This window comes from Pan troglodytes, chromosome 15 (assembly GCF_028858775.2).
Source record: "Pan troglodytes isolate AG18354 chromosome 15, NHGRI_mPanTro3-v2.0_pri, whole genome shotgun sequence".
Lineage (NCBI taxonomy): Eukaryota > Metazoa > Chordata > Mammalia > Primates > Hominidae > Pan > Pan troglodytes.
The window spans coordinates 19,415,428-19,434,630 of NC_072413.2; the positions used below are offsets into that span (position 1 = coordinate 19,415,428).

The window sequence follows — 19,203 nt, forward strand, 5'->3', positions numbered from 1 at the left end:
GTTCTAGCAGCCCAAACAGACTAAAACACCTTCCCTGGCCTCGCCTCAGCTTCTGTTGTGGGGCAGAGCATAAGGCAATTTGACTAGGACCCAGAGGATGGGTAAGCTTGGCTGAAATGATGGAAATGTGATCATCTGAAAAGGTCAGAAAGTTGGCAGTTTGCTCAATTCGGCATGCAAGGTAGGGAGACCAAAAGCCCCCTCCTTTGAAGGCAAGGGCTGTAGCTGGGGCCAGAAGTGATGTCACATAACCACTGCTGAGGTCATAGAATCTTCCCTCTCCTCCCTCTGTCTCCTCATTGCCACAGCCAACCGGCTCCCACATATCTGCACACACTTAAATACAAAGGCCGGGAAGGGTCAGACCACCATCCGGGTACTCTAAGGTACATAAAAGAGGTGGGGGAAAGAGAGGATCATTCAGTAGGTAGGATCCACACTGGTATCTCCAATGCTGGGAATGGGAGACTCATGCTGTAGTTGCGTAGGTGCAATGGGAGCTGGGAGGGAGAGAGAGCAACAGGGAAGAGGGGAGCTGTTCCTGTTGCTGACTGATTTTACCATAACACTCATCCTCATTACTCCACAGTCCTCCCTCCCCCTCCTCCTTCACCCCCAAGTGTTTCCCACAACTGCCCTCCCCCACCTCTAGCTGACCATGGCATCAGAGGCAGAGAAAACATTCCATCGGTTTGCTGCGTTTGGAGAATCATCAAGCAGTGGCACTGAAATGAACAACAAGAACTTCTCCAAGCTGTGCAAAGACTGTGGCATCATGGATGGCAAGACAGTCACCTCCACGGACGTGGACATCGTGTTCAGCAAAGTCAAGTGAGGAGCCAAAAATATGGAGGTGGGGGTGAGAAGAACCTGCGAGGTAGTTGGCCACGGAAGGGTTCACGTGGTGGAACATTTGCAGTGGGCCTACCAAGCACCACAGGGTACCTGGCGCTGTGCTATTCTTTGTCTTCAAGACACTCACTGATTGATAGGACAAAAGAGGCCAAATCTGAGTGATGCAAGAGTTGGACCTTGGAAGGTAGTGCATTCATGCTCCAAAGTTTCTGGATTTCTGTCTAACTGACCAGGGCCAAGAACGCCCGAACCATCACGTTTCAACAGTTCAAAGAGGCAGTGAAGGAACTGGGCCAGAAGCGCTTCAAAGGGAAGAGTCCAGATGAAGTCCTGGAGAACATTTATGGACTCATGGAGGGCAAAGACCCAGCCACCACTGGCGCTACTGTGAGTGACAGCCTTCATCCCCTTGACCCTACTTCCCTAAATCCCCATTGTTCCAGTCTACCCTCCCTAACCCTGCCACCTGTGTGACTGTAGAGACAGGGCAGAAACAGACTTTAGAGATCATCTAGACATTCCTGAAGTCAGGAAAATGTGGCCCAGAGAAGGGAAGTGACTTGCCCAAGGTCCATGGCTATTTTAATAGTAGATTTAGACTAATTTCCAAGTGTCTAATATCTGAGCCAGGCAATTAGGGCTTGGTAGCTTTTGGAGGACATTAGTGTAGAGAATTTGGTACCTGATGCCCACTCCTCTTCCAATTCTTATTTAGGGTTCAATCTCAGGCCTCCTGCCTCTCACTTACTCCCTTTTTTAATTGTCCTGTCTGAACTAAAAGCTCTTTCTACAGTGGATATTGAGTCGGGGAGTGGGAGTGAAGTCCTCTGGCAGCAGCCTAGTCAGAATAACTCCTCTGGAAACAAAAAACCTACCCTCCCTCTGCACACGCCACACTCATTCCCACACCACACTCCTCCTCCCCCATGAGTGAATGGCTCTTACCAGAGTACCTGCCCACAGCTGTATCTGGGCCCTAAGAAAGCAGCACCCCATGCCAGTGGCAGAGCAAGAGCTCCGAGCACTTGTTCTAAGTATCTCGGGCCATCTTTGGGGAAGGGATATGACAGTGTAAGGAAAGGAAGAGAGCTCAAATCCATCCCTGGCTTGCAGAAAGCAACAACAGTGGGTGCAGTGGACCGTTTGACAGACACCAGCAAGTACACCGGCACCCACAAGGAGCGCTTTGATGAGAGTGGCAAGGGCAAGGGCATTGCGGGACGGGAAGAGATGACTGACAACACAGGCTATGTGAGTGGTTACAAGGGTTCTGGCACCTATGATAAGAAGACCAAGTAGAGAGGAGCTTCATCTTAGCCTGCTAGCCCCCTGACCCTGCATGTTTAACACCAGGGAGCTTGGAAAACAATAAACATCTGTGTGTGCAGCAGCCAAAATCTCTGACTGTGAGGGACAGATGAGCCTACTAGTGTAGAGAGAGGGAGAAGAGGCAGCACGGGAGGGTGGGTTCTCAACCACACACCCTTCACTCTGCTTAGCCTTATGCCTACCAGCCATCAGTTAGCATTCCTCCTCAACAGCTGCTTCCAAGAACAGGATGGAAGAATATATTTGGAGTAAAGAGATGAACCAGATGTGGAGGTAAAAGTATCTACTACTTGTGTTCACACATTACTGATATCCACCTCTCCACCCCCACCCCTCAAAAGGGTGTAGCAATTCCTCATGTGATGGACTATGACTATATCACATATTAGATCCTTCCCTGTCCCTCCACCTTCCTCATCTGTTGCAATTCAGGTTTTTTGGGTGGAGGAGTAGAAGCCAGCTAAGGTTGCCTGACTTCTATTACAAATTTGTTCCAGAGCTGGGGTAAGGGGAGAGTCTATTTTCAACACCCAGCCCAGAACTAAGTTTTACCCCACATCACCTCCATCATGGGGCACATGGGACAGAAGAGCTTACTGACTGCTAAGGGTAGCTCAGGAAGATGGCCAGATGAGGCAGGCTGCCAGGATTCCAAGAGCAAGAGTTCTGGTGCACTGAAGAAAAAGCAATTAAATCACAACAGAGTCAGATGTGTGTTATTAACTTTTTATTTTGAATTGATCATGGGTTGACAGGAAGTTACAAAAAATAGTACAGAGGGGTCTCGTGTGCCCTTCACCCAGTTTCCCCCAATGGTTACATCTTACATACTCAGATGTGGTTTTAGAAATTTATGTTCGATTAGAGCCGGGCCTGCCTCATTCTCTGCCTGGTCAGGGGCAGACTCTGGAGTCTGGGGGATTTGGGAGGAGCTTCTGGAAGAGAAGGGAAGCAGGAACCTCTGGGGAATGGGTGAGAGAAGATACCTTGAAATGCCAGTGAGCCAAGGTAAGAAGACTAGAAGAAAAAGAGGTTGGAAAAAGGAAGGCAGGGTGACTACGGTTGTTGGGAGTGTGGGGGAGACAGTCCTAGGCTCCATGGTAAGAGGAAGCAGGAGAGGACAGTTATATGAAGGGAGAAACCATGATTTCACAGAGAGAAGCAGGCTGGAAACTGGGGGTTGTGGGGAAGTGAGGCTAACATGAGTCTGAGGGCCTCAGGGAGGTTCCTATAGCTAGCCATATCCCCTGAGTAGGTGGGTGAGTGGAGGGAATTATAAGGGAACTGGGGGAGGCTGAGATGAGAAGGGTGGTGGGGATGGGGAGGTGAGACTCGGAGCTGGTGCCTGTTGCCATGGTGTGAGCTGAGGCCCTGGGCCTCCATCCAGGACTTAGGATCTGGCCCAGTGGGTGGACAGTCACTGCCAACTGGACACAGTCAACTTCTTGGGTGGGTTTTACTGTCTCTGGGAGAGGGAGGATGATGAGGAGGTGGGGGTGAAGAGGGGGTAAACAAGCTGGAAAGAACCTAGAAGATAGCACCACTTTGCATGGTGATCAAAGCCCTGGACATTTTCGCACCCACCTGGTCTCTTGGGAGGGGACCCTGCCTGCCTCATAAGTCAGGAAGGAAGTCTTGTTACAGGGATCAGAGTGTTGGAAATGGAGACAGCTGGCCTGTGGTGGTAGAGGTTGGGGAGTGGCTCAGGAATTAAATTCCCGAATAGAGACCAGCGATACCTATTGGATCAGCTTCATACTTGCGGGAGCAGAGTAGGTAGAGCTTCTGGTTGGTTAGGGTGCTATTATAGTAGCAGCTAGTGGGTGGCTGTTGGTGGCTCAGGGAGCAGACCGTGATGGGGAGGGAATCCTGGGTGAGTGTGCAGTATTCATTGTAATTCTCACAGAAGCTGTCACTATACTTGCAGAACTTCTGGATGGCCTTCCAAGGGGCATGTATCACATAATGGATCTTTGGGCAATCTGAATTTTGCATCTTGCCCCGCATATAGGACATCAGACCATTACAATAGCCCCGGAAACCCTTTGGGTAGTTAACCCTGGGATAGTCAATGCTTAAGGTATAGAAGTTCCTGCTGCCAATCTGCATCTTGATGTCCATGACCAGAGTTGGCCCTAGAACAAGCTGGAGGAAAAGGAGCCGGGTCACAGCTGGTGCCATTCTTCCTGCTGGTAGAGTTAAGGTGGTTGGGGGCAGCAGTGGGCCTGAAGTGGCTGTCTGCCACATCCCAGAGCCTCCAGCATTCCCAACCCAACAGTACTTTAGAGATCATCTCACCCATAACCAAGTTCTCATGACCCAGAAAGAGAAGATGCTTGCCCAAGGCCACCCAGACAACCAGCCACCTTCAGCCACCCCTCCTCCCCTGGTCCACCACAGAATCTCAGCCTCTGCAGAGTCTGTGAGCTACATTTGCAGAATAAGAGCTCTAACTGGTCCTTGGGTGAGAGACTCTTCCCAATTGTCCTTGGGCCCCTGGCACTCCTGCTAGTAAAAAATGCAGAGAAGAAAGAAGGAGCAGGCTGACCTGACAATTCTCTGGCAGCTGGGAGGAAGGACAGGAGCTGAAGATAGCTGGATAGGGACGTGTATTCTTCTTGCCAAGGCCAAGACAGTCAAGAGATGAGGAGAGGCTAGAAAGGTTTCTAGGTAAAAATCAGTCTGGGAGGAGGGAATGTCCCCGAGTTTGATGAGCCCCTGTGCTAAGAGGGTTGGATGGGTGGGAGGAAAGAGGCATTACTATCTGGTTTCCTCCTCTACAGTGTCATTGGAACACTTACTTCCAATCTCCTTGCCAAAAGTTCCTAAGTGCCTGGGCTTTCTTTGATGTTTTCTCTGTTCCATAGCCTGTGCTCTCGTGGCAAGGTGAGTAGGAAAGCACTGTTATGTTTCTGAGGAACAAAGTGCTTCTTATTCCTGACCCTCAGAGAACAGAGCGTTCGCCACTTTGTCATCCCACTCACGGGAGCCCAGGAGGGCATGTACTCAGGGGCCTCCCACCAAAGTGCTGGGCTGAGAATCAAAGACCTCCATGTGGACTCCCCACAGTCCCTATCAGCCTTACTCCTGTCACACCCACGGCCCTCACCTGTGACCTCAGGCCCTGTCAGAGTTTGAGCACTACTGGAAATCTCTGCATGCTGACTCTGAAGCCTCAAACTTGGCAGTTTGGATTTGAAAGCATAACCTGAACATGAAAAGCTGTGGATGCCAGAGCCTGGCATGATCCGTTTCGTACTGTTGGTTGATCTCTGAGTGGTTTGCCATGCTGGGGAAAGGGCCACACTCTTATCTTTTTCATCAACATCTTCCCTTTCATCAGAATCAAAGAACTAGCTCCCTGGAAACTGCTAGCCCTCGCCCTTGACTTCCACAGGTCACTCAGCCTTGTTAGTCTGCAAGGTGTCTTCCAGATTTGGGGCCTCCTCTTAGGAGAGCCTTTTTACCTTTGCTGGACAGCAGAAAAGGGGAGTCAGAACACAGAAAGCTGAGTGCTCCAACGCCCTCAGTATAGCTCAGGAGGAGGGAGTAAGGCCGCAGAGAGACAGATTGGTGTTCCTCATGTAGAGCCCCCTAAACTGGCACTTTCTGACAGCACAAACTACAGTCCAAAATGGAATCCATCCTCCCCACAACTTGTTTCTCTTCCTGTGTTGTCTACCTCAGTTTCCCCGGTTACCTATGCAAGAAACCTGAAAGTGATCCTAGACCCCTCCACCTCCCCAATCCCAGCTACGGGGAGGCAGTCCTGCATGGTGGTTAAGATCAAGGCTTTTGAGTGAAACAGACCAGGAATTGAATCCTGCCTCTGCAGCTTACAAACTGCACACCATCTATCTGTTTATGAAACCACTGAAAGCTTCCTTGTTTCATCTGTTCATGAGGATAGTATTTTTAACCTCATGGCAGTATGAGGATCCATTAAGATGTATATCAAGAGTTTTTAGACCAGTGCCCGGCACATGGTGAGTCCTCAATATGAGCCTGAGTCCATCAGTCACACAGCCCTGACAATCGTAAACTTTTCCCAAGCCCATCTCTTCCATTCTTATTTCTTCCTCAGTGGACACTCTCGTCTCGCCTGGACAGCACACACACTCCAACTCCAGTAAGACTCAACTCAAATATATCTCTTATACAACTTCAAGAGAAAAAGTGTGGTCCCTTCTTTTGTCTAAAACTCTGCAATAGCTTGTTTCTCATAGGGTAGGGGTGCCCAGTCTTTTGGCTTCCCTGGGCCACATTGGAAGAAGAATTGTCTTGGGCCACACATAAAATACACTATCACTAACGATAGCTGATGAGCTTAAAACATGCAAAAAAATTCATAATGTTTTAAGAAAGTTTACGAATTTGTGTTGGGCTGCATTCAAAGCCATCCTGGGCCACATGTGACCCGCGGGCCATGGGTTGGACAAGCTTGTCGTAGGGTATAGTCCAAACTACATCTCATAGGACATAAGACTTCCCATGATCTTGCACCTGCCCATGTGTACAACTGCATCTGCCTCCCTGCCTGCTTCCCACCTTGTCCCCCACCTCCTCTATGCCCTATCTGCTGCTGTCTCCTCTACCTGGAACCCTGCTGCTGCACCGTTCCTCGCCCCCATCTATTCCATGGTGCTAGCTCATAGAAAGACTCAACCCAGAGGTCCCACTTAGAAAGCCTCTGCTGGGAAGACCTCGCCAAGGAAGTGGGCACCGTCAAGCAAGTGAGGATAGAGCCCACATGGGCAGGTGGCTCATCTGTATTCTTCAGGCTGCTCAACAAGACAACACTGAGTGGGTGCCAATGCAGGGTGTTGCCTGAGCCTGGCTGACTCAAGCCTTTGCTTTGAGGAAGCCAACCACATTGTGGTCCCTGCCTTGAATCATGCCCCTCTTCCCTGGTCCCTCAAGGCTGCAGCTTCCCTGAGAATAGAAAGGGACTTTTTATACCTTTTGTTCTTCCTCTTCCTTCATTCCCCACCCACCCATCACCGCTCTTCGCTCCCCCCACCCAACACCACTCACTTCTGCCGCACAATTACAGAAACTGAACAGCACATTATAGAGGAAAGCATTCAGGACTTAAATGATTCAATGATGATGAGCCTTCGGCTTCCCAACTGCAATCCTGGTGATCTGTTCCCTAAAATCCTGTCCTAGAGGTGCTGATGCATAAGATTACTTCATCCATTCTGACAACCTCATCATGGTGTCATGTGCTCCGTAAGCCTGAGATTAGTGGGATTGTTACCGCATTACACCGGGTTTTACATACACAAGTATTACCCTAGAGATGAAAAACTAAGTTCTAGAGTGACAGTGGCTTGCTCAAGGTCATATGTCTAATTCAGTAGTTCCAGGGACAATTGGATAATGTCTGGAGACATTTTTGGTTGTCACAACCATGAGTTGCTACTGGCCTGTGGCCAGGGATATTGCTGAACATCCCACATTTCACAGGACAGCTCCCATAACAAAGAATTATCCAGACCAAGATGTAAATAACACTGAGGTTGTGAAGCCCTGGTTTAAATAATTAGCTAATCAAATTTCTTAACCAAAGCAGACTTACTAGTATCTTATGTATTAAAAAAACGATAAACATCTGGGACTTCAAAATATTTTTGTTAAACAAATGTTGATTATAATGGTGCTGATTCTACCAGAAAAATGTGTATTGATAGTTCACCATTGAAACAATAACTGAGTTGTTTTTCCTGTAAAGATGACCCTCTGCATGTAATCATTTACACATTCTCTCCCTTCCCTCCCCAATGGTAAGCATTTATAGAACAACTGGCTAGGGTGGCAGGTGCAAGGGTGACTCCCTATAACTGAGGAGAACCCCAAAATTTTGCTCTGAGTGGGCTCACCATGATCTCATTGGCATTATCTTTTGCCCTGTCCAATTCAAGTTGCTCAAACAATATACTGTGTCACGGACAGTTCCTGGGCTGTCCTTGAACCTGAAGGATTGCCTCAGCCATCTCAACCTTCTTCTCATAGCATCACCTCAAACCCAGGGCTGAAGTCTAGAAGCCGTATTGTCACTTCCTCATCTGCTACCCATCTCTGTGGGCTGGAGGCAATCCCACCTCAGACTGGGATCATTCAGGAGCAGACGGAATGCCTTCTAAAAGTTGAATCAGTTAGGGTCACTTATATGCAAGGCATTATGCTATATACTGTGAAATGTGCAAAAGAAATGTAACAGGTGGTCCTCATCTTGTGGGAATTGACAGTCTAAGAGAAAAATAATACATACACATGAAGAAATAACCAGTGATTCAAGGCAGAAAATTATACATTCTGAAGACAGTAAATGCTGTAGGAATTTAGAGGTGAGAAAGATGTCTCTGAATTGGGAGGGTCAGAGAAAGTTTTCCTGAAGGGTCACCCTGGCTTGGAAATGGATCTCATGGTGAAGTTAGAAGTTCAGTGGAGATAAAGAGGATTAGGAAAGACATGCTTGAAAAATGGGGGGAAACCAGTCTGGCTGGGGTTGAGGCACTCAGTGGGAGAAAAGTCAGAGACAAAGTTAGAAAGACAGGTTTGCCCGATTGTGGCAGACCCTGATTACCAGGCTAAGGAAATGATACTTTGCTCTGTAGATAAATGGGGAGCTGGGAGGGCTTGTGAGACAAGGCCCCAGTGAACCCCCAAATCAGTTTCCTCTTTCCTCCCTCCTGGCTTGTCTAAACGCATTGGTCTGGGAGCCAAGGATTCCAAACTTCTGTCACTGCTGCCTCCTCCTGACCCACAGCTGTTCCAGGAAAGGTCATGGGAATTCAAGGACCTGAAGAAAGTCCCATATCTGACCTCAACTTGCTGTATGTTTCACTTTCTCAGTCTACAAAAATGAGCCCATTACCTTTATTTATCAAAGGACCAACAAAATTAGGATAACAGAACTTGGATCTGCTTTTGCTTGGAAGGAAACTCTCACGGGCTTTCCATTGGTATCCAGAGGCTGTGTGGAACTCCGGAAGGCAGAGAGGCTTGGCTCTGAAGGGTAGGCACCAATCCAGGCCCGGCCCTCCTCTCTCCCTTCCCCCTTCACTCCCTCCCAGCACAGGCGAGAGGAAGCAGCAGCTGTTGTCCTGTGGGGAAGACAGGCAGAGGTCCACCTGGCACTGTTGGGATTTTCACAACACCCGCCCCAACTTAAACACACACACAGCAACAGCCTAAGGAGAAGCTGGGCCAACAGCAGTGACTTCGACGATAGAATGAGAAGGAAGCAGGGGTAGAGATTGCTGGTGTAAGGGACTTTTTCTTCCCTTCTGTCTTCTCTCCCACTGTTTTGTCTTCTGCTCTTGCTCTCTCTCTCAAAGTCTTTCTTCTCCTCCTGTGAAACTCCTGAACCAGTCCCTGGCCTGATGCCTGAATCTTTTTGTTCTTCCTAAACTTGTCCCCCTTCCTCCATCTTTTTCTGTTGCCCCATGAATGCAGTGAAGCCAAAATAGCAAAATCAGCCTACCAAGTACAAGGTGAAGCAGATCTTGGAAGCTGGATAATTTGGGCACACAAACAAAATCACCTCCCTTATCCAAATAATTGAGGCAAAACAAAGATTTCAGTTGAATTGTACATATGGTAGGTTCGACTCAATTTCGATTTTCATGTGCAAACTTAAAACTTTACTCTCTTTTCCCTTTGGACTGAGGCAGTAGAGCCATGTTTATTTCACTTTCACACAGTCCTAAGGCAGCCTTCTACGCAGCCCAGCATACTCGAGTTGAAGAGCAAACTAGGATAATTATAATGTCAGGAAAACACAAGTGCAGAGGGAAATTTAAATCATGGCTTGAAAACATCCCACTCTAGGATAATGAGAAGTAGAAAGGAGACCAAGCTAGGCATTCAAATGAGCTTGCAGCCTTCCACCCAGCCTCCACTCCAAGGGCTAGACTGGCCTGTGCTGATACACATTTGATACACAGCCTGGTTTAAACCGTGGATTTTATCTCCTAACATTCATGTTTCTACGGCAGCAGGGGCATAATTCTCTATCCAGAACTTCTATCCAGAAGTTCAGCCTGCAAAGTTTGGGATACCTTAACAAAGAAGTGAACAGCTGCTCCCCCAACCAAGGCCTCGCTGAGGACAAACCAGAAGAGCCAGAGGCCTGTGTGAACTTGTTCTTGATTCTCTTTTGCCATCTAGTGGCATTTCTCATCTCCAGCACCACTTTTGCTTCTAAAGATCCTTCATCCTGACCCCCAACCCACAGCTGTGCTGTCCAGCTACTAAAATAATGTCCTCCTGGCCTCAAAACAAACTCCCCATCCTCCTGACTTAGAATCATAAATTCTGGACCAGAACACAAACTTTATGATCAGGATGGGTTGTGCGACTTCTCCACAGTTATAATCCACACAACAGCCAGGTAATCCTTTAAGCAGACACGTTCTTTATTCATCTACTTAGAACCCTTCCAGGGTTCCCTACTGTGCTTGGAGTAAAAGTCACAGCCTTCAAATGCTCTGTAAGTCTTCCCAATGACCTGGTCTCTGGTCCCTCTCTGAACTCTCAGTTACCTGCTCCAGCCACGCTGGACACACTGCTGTTCCTCCAACACCTCAGGCATCTGTCTGCTCTGGGGCTTTTGCAGTGCTAGTCTCTTCACTTGGAACATTCTTCCTCCAGATAATCACAAGTTCACTCTTATCTTCAAGTCTCTGCCCCAGAGTCAGCGATTTCAACGATGTTACTTAAAATTACTGACCACCAACCCCTATACTGTTCTACTTTTTTCCCTAGCAATTATCACTTTGAGCAAAGTATACGTATTTTTTTTTACTGTCTTTCTCCAATGGAATGTAAGCTCCACAAAGGCAGGGACTTTTGTCTTTGTTTTTTGTTGTTGTTTGTTTGTTTGTTTGTTGAGACAGGGTCTCACTCTGTGACCCAGGCTGGAGTGCAGTGGTGCAATCATGATTTTCACTGCAGATTTTATCTCTCAAGCTCAAGCAATCCTCCCTCCTCAGCCTCTGGAGTAGCTGGGACCACAGGCATGCACCACCATGCCTGGCTAATTTTTCAAATTTTTTGTAGAGACAGGGTTTCGCCACATTGCCCAAGCTGGTCTTGAATTCGTGGCCTTAGGCAATCCTCCTGCCGTGGCCTCCCAAAGTGCTAGGATTACAGGTGTGGGCCACCATACCTGGCCATTTTTGCCTTTTTTGTTCAGTGATATATCCCAAGTACCTTGACACTTAGTAGATGCTCGATAAATGTTGACCACATGAATGAAGCATGCCCAAGATTCTGAGATTACCTACTACTTACAGGTAAATTCTGAAAACAAAAATATTCCTCATCTCAGTTTTACAGGCCTTCTCACCCACAGAGGGTGATGCTTCTCTGTCTTGGCGTCTCGGTTCTCCTGAGTGTCATATTCCAAGCTCACAAGAGCTTGGAGTAGCACTGACCCAGATGCTCCACACAGCTGTAACCACCACAAGGAACAGGACATACAAGGTGAAGGAAGCACTAAGGCAGGATGTCGAGAGCAGCAACACCAACAGCATTTTAAACACAAACATTTGGGCAGTATTAAAGTTCTGCAATTTTCAATAAAAAAGGGAGGGAACAAGTGAAACTGAGAGGTGTTGGCTGCCTTCTCCAGCTAAAGCCATGTGGCCTTGGTTGGTACCTGGAACTGGAGAGGCCCGTGAATCATTGTGGAATGGCTTCGCTATTGGGGATGGTGCCAGGCCTCGTGACAGTGATGATTCATTCGCCCACTTCCCTCGTGTCTCTTCCATCTCCTCCGAAAGATAACCAGTATCTCCAGATGACAAGGAACCAGACAAAGCATCTTTCTAGGCTGTCCTATCTGTGCCTCAGGTCAGAGAAGAAGCAACCCTTAACACCACAGTGATTGACTCTTCCCAGGATCATGGGCCAGAAGTGTATATGAGAGGATATGAATGACAACTCTTCCTGAAATTGATTTCAGTTGACACCTGGGTCAGGTGCTCTATTAAAGACTCATTAAAACCATGTGGCCAGGGAACAAATACAGTCTTCGAATGTGACGATTCAAGCTTCCTCATTGCTGAACATGTTTAGGCAGGTACAGGCATCCTTAGGTGTCCACGTATTTGGGACATGTAAGTGGAGAGGCATGAACCTGATTCATTTCCTGATCCAGTGATGCTCCCAGCCCACCCCCAAACAGACACAGCGTAGCCCGGGCCAGCTCTTAAGGAGTTCAGGAGTGAGAAGAGGCCCTCAGAGATCTGACAGCCTAGGAGTGCGTGGACACCACCTCAGCCCACTGAGCAGGAGTCACAGCACGAAGACCAAGCACAAAGGTGAGGCTGTGGCAGGATCTGGGGAGGAGTGAGGACAGAGAAGGAGGGATGGGTTCTGATCCTGAGAGTACACTCAGGTGAGCGATAAAATGGATAAAGGAGGGACTGGATTTAGGGGAGATGAGGACACGCATTGGGGAAAGGGGAGAGTGATGTTGGGCATGGAGGCGAAAAATGAAAAAGAATGGGAACACAGACGAGATGGGAATCGGGAGAGGATGAGGCACAGACACAGGAACGTGGAGACACAAAAGGGATGAGACTTAAGGGAAAGGGGAGAGGACAAAGAGTGACAGGCAACAGGGACAGAATGAAGGGAACAGAAATACAAGATGAGAGATGGGGCCACAGGGTTGTTGTTGGGGCTGCCGTGGATGTGGACACACAGAAGAAGAGGCAGAGATGAGACACAAAGTGAGGAAAGGAGACAACCGAGTAGGGAGATGGGTGACTAGCTCATATGAGCAGGTATAAGAGGACTAATTTCTCAACTGAACACCTCTGTCCCAGCGACCCCTGCCCTCCATTCTGACTGCTCCTCCTAAGAGAGATGGCACCGGCCAGAGCAGGATTCTGCCCCCTTCTGCTGCTTCTCTTGCTGGGGCTGTGGGTGGCAGAGATCCCAGTCAGTGCCAAGCCCAAGGGCATGACCTCATCACAGTGGTTTAAAATTCAGCACGTGCAGCCCAGCCCTCAAGCATGCAACTCAGCCATGAAAAACATTAACAAGCACACAAAACGGTGCAAAGACCTCAACACCTTCCTGCACGAGCCTTTCTCCAGTGTGGCTGCCACCTGCCAGACCCCCAAAATAGCCTGCAAGAATGGCGATAAAAACTGCCACCAGAGCCACGGGCCCGTGTCCCTGACCATGTGTAAGCTAACCTCAGGGAAGTATCCGAACTGCAGGTACAAAGAGAAGCGACAGAACAAGTCTTACGTAGTGGCCTGTAAGCCTCCCCAGAAAAAGGACTCTCAGCAATTCCACCTGGTTCCTGTACACTTGGACAGAGTCCTTTAGGTTTCCAGACTGGCTTGCTCTTTGGCTGAGCTTCAATTCCCTCTTCAGGCCTCCGCACCTCTCCCCTACACCCAGAGCATTCTCTTCCCCTCATCTCTTGGGGCTGTTCCTGGTTCAGCCTCTGCTGGGAGGCTGAAGCTGACACTCTGGTGAGCTGCGCTCTAGAGGGATGGCTTTTCATCTTTTTGTTGCTGTTTTCCCAGATGCTTATCCCCAAGAAACAGCAAGCTCAGGTCTGTGGGTTCCCTGGTCTATGCCATTGCACATGTCTCCCCTGCCCCCTGGCATTAGGGCAGCATGACAAGGAGAGGAAATAAATGGAAAGGGGGCATATGGGATTTGTGGACACAGCTGTTTCTGTTCCTGAACTAGAAGTCTTCCCCCGCTCTGACGTGGCAGTGAGGTGACCTGAAGGAAAGAAAAATATAAATAAATACCACTTCATATTTGTATAGAATCCTCTAATCCCTTGTGACATACACTTGACAGGGATTGTATGCCTTCTTTATGGATGAGGAAATTAAGGTTTTAGAAAGCTTAATGAATTAAAGAGCTTGTCTAATTAGTTAGTAGCAGAACCTGGACTTGAACCTAGGTCTCCTTACTCTAAATACAGTGTACCTTCTACTCTACCAGTTGCGCAAGAAAGAAGTCACTGTTACAGAGGCAAGCGGTGAACTAGGTAAGAGTTCACCCATGAAGAAACGAGTGCTCTGAAGAGCCAGTTACCCTGTGTTGGCTGCAATAAAGGTCATTACCTCTCTAGCCAAGAGATTGTTTATGAGGTGCTCTGGCATTTTATTCCTTCTCTCTCTTCCTCTCTAACTGCCCCTCCCGTTTCTCTAGACCACTGCTCTTCCAACCTAGGCCCTGGACCTGGCTCTGGCCAGATCCCCTTGGCCTGAAGACATAAGGTAAAGGGAGTGTCTGAGCTTCATCCCCCAGATCCAGGATCACATTTCCTTTGACCTTAAGGGACTTCCGTGGCCCTGAGCCTGCTTGTCACAAACAGGCTGGTGGGAGCTGCCAGAGCTTCCTTCCTCCTGATAATGATCTCCCCTGCCTCATTGCTACCCTGGCTCTCCACTCTGGCAGTCTGCCCAGGCCTGAGGGGTTGAGATGCGAAAATGCCATTTCCCTGTCCCCCTGGGCTACAGATACCATTTCTCTCGTTCTGGGGAGTGGAGCTGGAGAAGGTATGGCTTGGTATTGGCCAGTCCTGATGGTCTCTCCAGCATTGCCTGACCAGCACCATCCCCTTCTGTCTTCCTTTATCTCAGTCCCAAACAAGCTGCATTGTGTCCCATGCCTGTTCTATTTCAAACCCAAATTCATTATAAGACATTCCCAACCCTGCTGAGGATTCCACTCTACCTATCCCTCCCCATCAACTCCTGTGCTTTTTTACTACTGACCAGAGTCAGAGTAAGCTTTGGAGCCAGACAGAATCAGGTGTAAATCCTGACTCCCGTCTACATGACCTCGAACAATTGGCTTGTCTGTTTCTCTACAGCAAAATGTGAGGAATCCTACCTGCCAAATAGGATTCCAGGTAAAGATGTGGAAATGCTATCTATGAAACGCTTGTCAGCCCCAAGTACTGACAGGTGTTAGATCATAACTAGTAGTAGCAATATCCATCTTTGGAAAACACGCAGACCAAGGCAAATACCCCCACTAAGGTCTCCCGAGAGACTTCCTTCTGCCAGAGTGATGATCATGAGTGGGTTAGAGGACAAGCCCGCAGGCAGAGTCCTGGGAGGGCAGCCAGGTTGTCTGAGATGATGAGGAGAGAAAGTAAGGAAAGGATGATTAAAGGAAAGGAGAGCAGATCATTAAACAGTTCTAACAGAATGAGGGCCAATAAGTGGATGAGTTGGTCACCACAGCCAAACGACTGAGTGTAAAAACAACTGTTACCTGAAAACAGAACATTGCCATCATCGAATGGACTTCTGGGATTCTTGAATAAATCTGAAGTTTATCCAAAATCTGAATTTGTTTTGAACTCTTGTGGTCAGTATACTACATTTACCATCCTAAAGAGATGATTTTCACTTGTGGTGCACAGAAAAGCAAGATACTTGGGGCAGCCGATTTTTCTCTTCATTTTATTCTTTTTTCACAACTCTATCTTCTTTATTGATGATCTTTCTTATGGATAATATGGTTTTAGAGACATTCTCCTCACAAAATTTAAAGTGGCTAAAATTATGCCTTCAATGCATCCTCCCAAAATAAGAAGAATTTCCAACTAAAACTTTTTCTTGAAACTTGACCTAATATAGCATTAAAAGTTGACCTAAATAGCATTAAATAACTAGAAAGTTCTGAAGTAACCTGTGGTGATAGAGGTCAGAATAGTTGTAGCCTTGGGGAAGTACTAACTGTGAAGGGGCATGGGGGAGCCTTCTGAGGACCTGGAAATATTCTAGTCTTGGTCTGGATATGTTTCCTATGTGAAAGCTCATTGAACTGTACACTTAAGATTTGTTTCAAAAGGCAGCAGGTGGTCATAAAAATAAATAAGAAAAAAAGATTTGTGTATTTTATGTAAGTTATATCTCATTTTCAAAAAAGTCTTTCAAATATGTATACTTCTTAAGGGATTATTTTATTTACATAATAAATCATAATACACCAATCAATTCTAAAAAGAGTAATTAAATCATAGATAGAATTATGATATAATCTAATTTCTATTGTTCTGTTCTGTACTATTTGTTAAATTAAATACTACTTGTGGTGTTTATTAAATTGTTGTAAATACATTGGGCTCAGCCGGGCACAGTGGCTCTCACCTGTAATCCCAGCACTTTGGGAGGCCTAACCAGAGCAGCTTACTTGAGCCCAGGAGTTTGAGACCAGTCTGGGCAACATAGTGAAACCCCATATCTACAAAAAATACAATTAGCTAGGTATGATGACACATGCCTGTAGTCCCTGCTACTCCAGAGGCTGAGGTGGTGGATCTCTTGAGCCCAGAAGGTTGAGGCTGCAGTGAGCCATGATCTGCACTCCAGCCTGGGTAACACTCCAGCCTGGGCACCACTGCACTCCAGCCTGGGTAACAGAATGAGAGCCTGTCTCAAAACAAATACATACATACATACATACATACATACATACATACATACATACATACCTTGGTCTCAGAAGGTACAGTTGGCTTTTGAACAACATGGAGGGTAAGGGTGCCTACTGTACAGTACTCCCCCAAAACTTAACTACTAATAGCCTATTGATCACCTGAAGCCTTACCAATAACATAAACATTCAGTTAACATATATTTTGTATGCTATATGTATTATGTACCATAATCCTACAATAAAGTAAGCTAGAGAAAAAAAAGGTGTCATTAAGAAAATCATAAGGAAGAAAAAAATATTTACTATTCGTTTAGTGGAAGTGGCTCATCATAAAAGTCTTCATCCTCATTGTCTTCACGTTAAGGAGGCTGAGGAGGAGAAGGAAGAGGAGGGGTTGGTCTTGCTGTCTCAGGGATGGCAGAAGGAGATGAAAATTTGAATGTAAGTGGACTTGCACAGTTCAAATCATTGTTGATCAAGGGACATAAGGTTCTTCCTAAAGTTATCTAGCTAACACACTCTCTCCTATTATTTATATTATCTGTCAACTAATTTCCTATTTTTTAACCATGTGGAAATTTTAAATAATTGTTTCATATATAAGCTTTCACAACAATTAATAATAGCATCTTTCTTTAAAATAATAAATAATAATAAATACCCATTTATACTTCCACTGGCTGGTAGAATTTCAATATAAGAATTTTTTTTAAGTTCACAAGGAAAATTTCACTCCAGGTTACATCTAGAATACTCACCAATATTTGGAAGTAACTATTCAGATATTAACAATAAATCCAAATGGCCTGGCCTATTCTCATTAGTGGTGCCCTACCTGAATAGATTTGACAGTCACTCAATCCTTCGTGTGACCTTGATCACAGCCAAGTTAAAGGATGCCAGGAATAGTGATGAAATAGGAATTTGACTATTCAGCCTTCCAAAAGCCAAAGCTGAGATACAAGAAGATAATAATTTGGGCCAAATACCAAGGCTGGCTGAACTGTGATGCATTCCCACTTGAAAGCTGAAGAATGGGAAAAGGAGAATGCTTAATTATGAGATATTTATGTTTCTAGGGCTGGGAGCTTGGAGAGAGGAGGATGGTGTCCAGGGGAGCTTTTCCCAGTCTTGTGCAGATGGACTTAAATTGTTTCAACATGGAGTAAAGGAGCGGAAATGGAGTTCAGTAAAGAAAGTAACCCAAGAACTGGAGCTAGATGAGCTGGCTCTCCTAGAAGGGAGACTATCTGAGGTAGACTGGGGAGGAGACTTTTCTACATGACTCTGGTTCCCAGAAGTCTCCACACACTGAAGTAAATGAGCCCTAGACACCATGAAGAGGGCCAACAGAATCACTGTGAAGAGAAGGATCCTCAGCTCCAGGGATTTCCTCTGCCTACACCCTGCCCTTAAGATCAGGACCCTTTGGCCCTCTTCATAGTGTCTGGGGCTCTGGGGGATAACCCTTGAGCTATGGCACCAAAAAACATACCAGTAGCAACAACATCCAGGGGGCCTTCTCTTCTCCTTGGGAGAGCTTCAACTCATTTCATCACATTTCTTCCATGCACCTGCACAACTGGGCTTCCAAAAGTGCTTCGAAGACTTCAGAGCTTCATTCTAATGTCCTCCCCCTACCCCCACCCCACCATGAATGGGCAAAAAGAAGAGCAGTTATCACTCTTATCAGGATGCTTACCTGTGCAAGACTCCAAAACCAGTAAGCTTGGGAACATCCATGGAGCCACAGGGACATGAGAAAGCCCACATTGCTAATGAGATCTTGTAAGAAGTCCACAGTTCATAAGAGGAAAGGTAAATAAAAATGTGTGCTCGTGATGAAAATACACACTGTGATAGAACGCCTCTTAGCTTAGGGAGGTGGGAGTTTCCCCATCTATATAAGCTGATCTCAAACTCCTGAGCTCAGGTGATCTACTCTCCTCAGCCTCCCAAAATGCTGAGATTACAGGTGTGAGCCAATGCGCCTGGCAATAATGTTACCAACAGATGGTTTTTGGGCTTGAATACCTTCAGGGACATGGATCTTCACAACCACTTCACAAGAGTATAATGTGGATTAAAAGTAACAATACATATAAAGCGCTTAGTACAGTGACTAGCATGTAGGGAAAGTTTGAATGGTGTTAGCATTTCTATTTATCATTGTGGTGTCAAATGTTGAGTGGCCAAACCTGTGATGAATGGAGCAGGCCTGACTTCCGTGACAGAAGAACAAAGGATTTAAACAAGGGAGGCCAAACTCCTTCTCATCTGCCTCTTGCCAAAAAGCTCCTAGCCAAGAGTAGATAAGGTAAGGTTCAAGGTCAGACAAAAAGGACAATATATATTAGTTTCTGTAGATAAGGTTATTTGGGAGGAATGGATGGGTACTTTGAGTTGAAGGAGAAGTAAAAGGGGGCTTTGGAGAAGCACAGGGCTCTAGTGACATTTCCAACTTCCCCTCCTGAGATATTTAAATTAGTCCTTAGGAAGGCTTACTATCCCCTCACTTCCATCGTGGAAACCTCTTATATTTTTCCCACCCTCTGATTCAGCTCCATTTTCTGGTTC

General features: G+C 46.7%; 3 protein-coding genes across 5 annotated transcripts; 2 read left to right on the forward strand and 1 right to left on the reverse strand.

Moving 5' to 3' along the window:
• The first annotated feature begins 249 nt into the window (after positions 1 to 249).
• Positions 250 to 2,892, forward strand: TPPP2 (tubulin polymerization promoting protein family member 2). Of its 3 annotated transcripts, XR_008538968.2 has the most exons (5): positions 275 to 386; positions 590 to 831; positions 1,089 to 1,242; positions 1,969 to 2,457; positions 2,682 to 2,892. XR_008538968.2 is itself a non-coding variant. In XM_528697.7 (4 exons), the coding sequence occupies exons 2-4, from the start codon at positions 659 to 661 to the stop codon at positions 2,152 to 2,154; spliced, it is 513 nt and encodes a 170-aa protein (XP_528697.2). In that variant the 5' UTR covers positions 250 to 386; positions 590 to 658; the 3' UTR covers positions 2,155 to 2,892. The 3 variants fall into 3 exon arrangements, 2 of the variants coding, with proteins under 2 accessions (XP_528697.2, XP_054521873.1); XM_528697.7 differs by having other exon boundaries at positions 250 to 386; positions 1,969 to 2,892; XM_054665898.2 differs by having other exon boundaries at positions 368 to 427; positions 1,969 to 2,892.
• A 925-nt stretch (positions 2,893 to 3,817) lies between these two features.
• Positions 3,818 to 6,345, reverse strand: RNASE13 (ribonuclease A family member 13 (inactive)). Its single transcript, XM_016925832.3, has one exon. It carries the CDS (start codon positions 4,429 to 4,431, stop codon positions 3,895 to 3,897), a length of 537 nt encoding a protein of 178 aa, XP_016781321.1. The 5' UTR covers positions 4,432 to 6,345; the 3' UTR covers positions 3,818 to 3,894.
• Positions 6,346 to 11,203: 4,858 nt separating this feature from the next.
• Positions 11,204 to 14,927, forward strand: RNASE7 (ribonuclease A family member 7). The gene has a single exon (XM_016925833.3). It carries the CDS (start codon positions 13,066 to 13,068, stop codon positions 13,534 to 13,536), a length of 471 nt encoding a protein of 156 aa, XP_016781322.1. The 5' UTR covers positions 11,204 to 13,065; the 3' UTR covers positions 13,537 to 14,927.
• Positions 14,928 to 19,203: the final 4,276 nt, after the last annotated feature.

Bases quoted from the DNA above. Each gene is read 5' to 3' on its own strand.
- TPPP2 (XM_528697.7), top strand. From the start codon at position 659: ATGGCATCAGAGGCAGAGAAAACATTCCATCGGTTTGCTGCGTTTGGA. The intron at 832-1,088 runs GTGAGGAGCCAA...CTAACTGACCAG, and splicing joins ATCGTGTTCAGCAAAGTCAA to GGCCAAGAACGCCCGAACCA. The intron at 1,243-1,968 runs GTGAGTGACAGC...CCTGGCTTGCAG, and splicing joins CAGCCACCACTGGCGCTACT to AAAGCAACAACAGTGGGTGC.
- RNASE13 (XM_016925832.3), bottom strand. From the start codon at position 4,431: ATGTGGCAGACAGCCACTTCAGGCCCACTGCTGCCCCCAACCACCTTA.
- RNASE7 (XM_016925833.3), top strand. From the start codon at position 13,066: ATGGCACCGGCCAGAGCAGGATTCTGCCCCCTTCTGCTGCTTCTCTTG.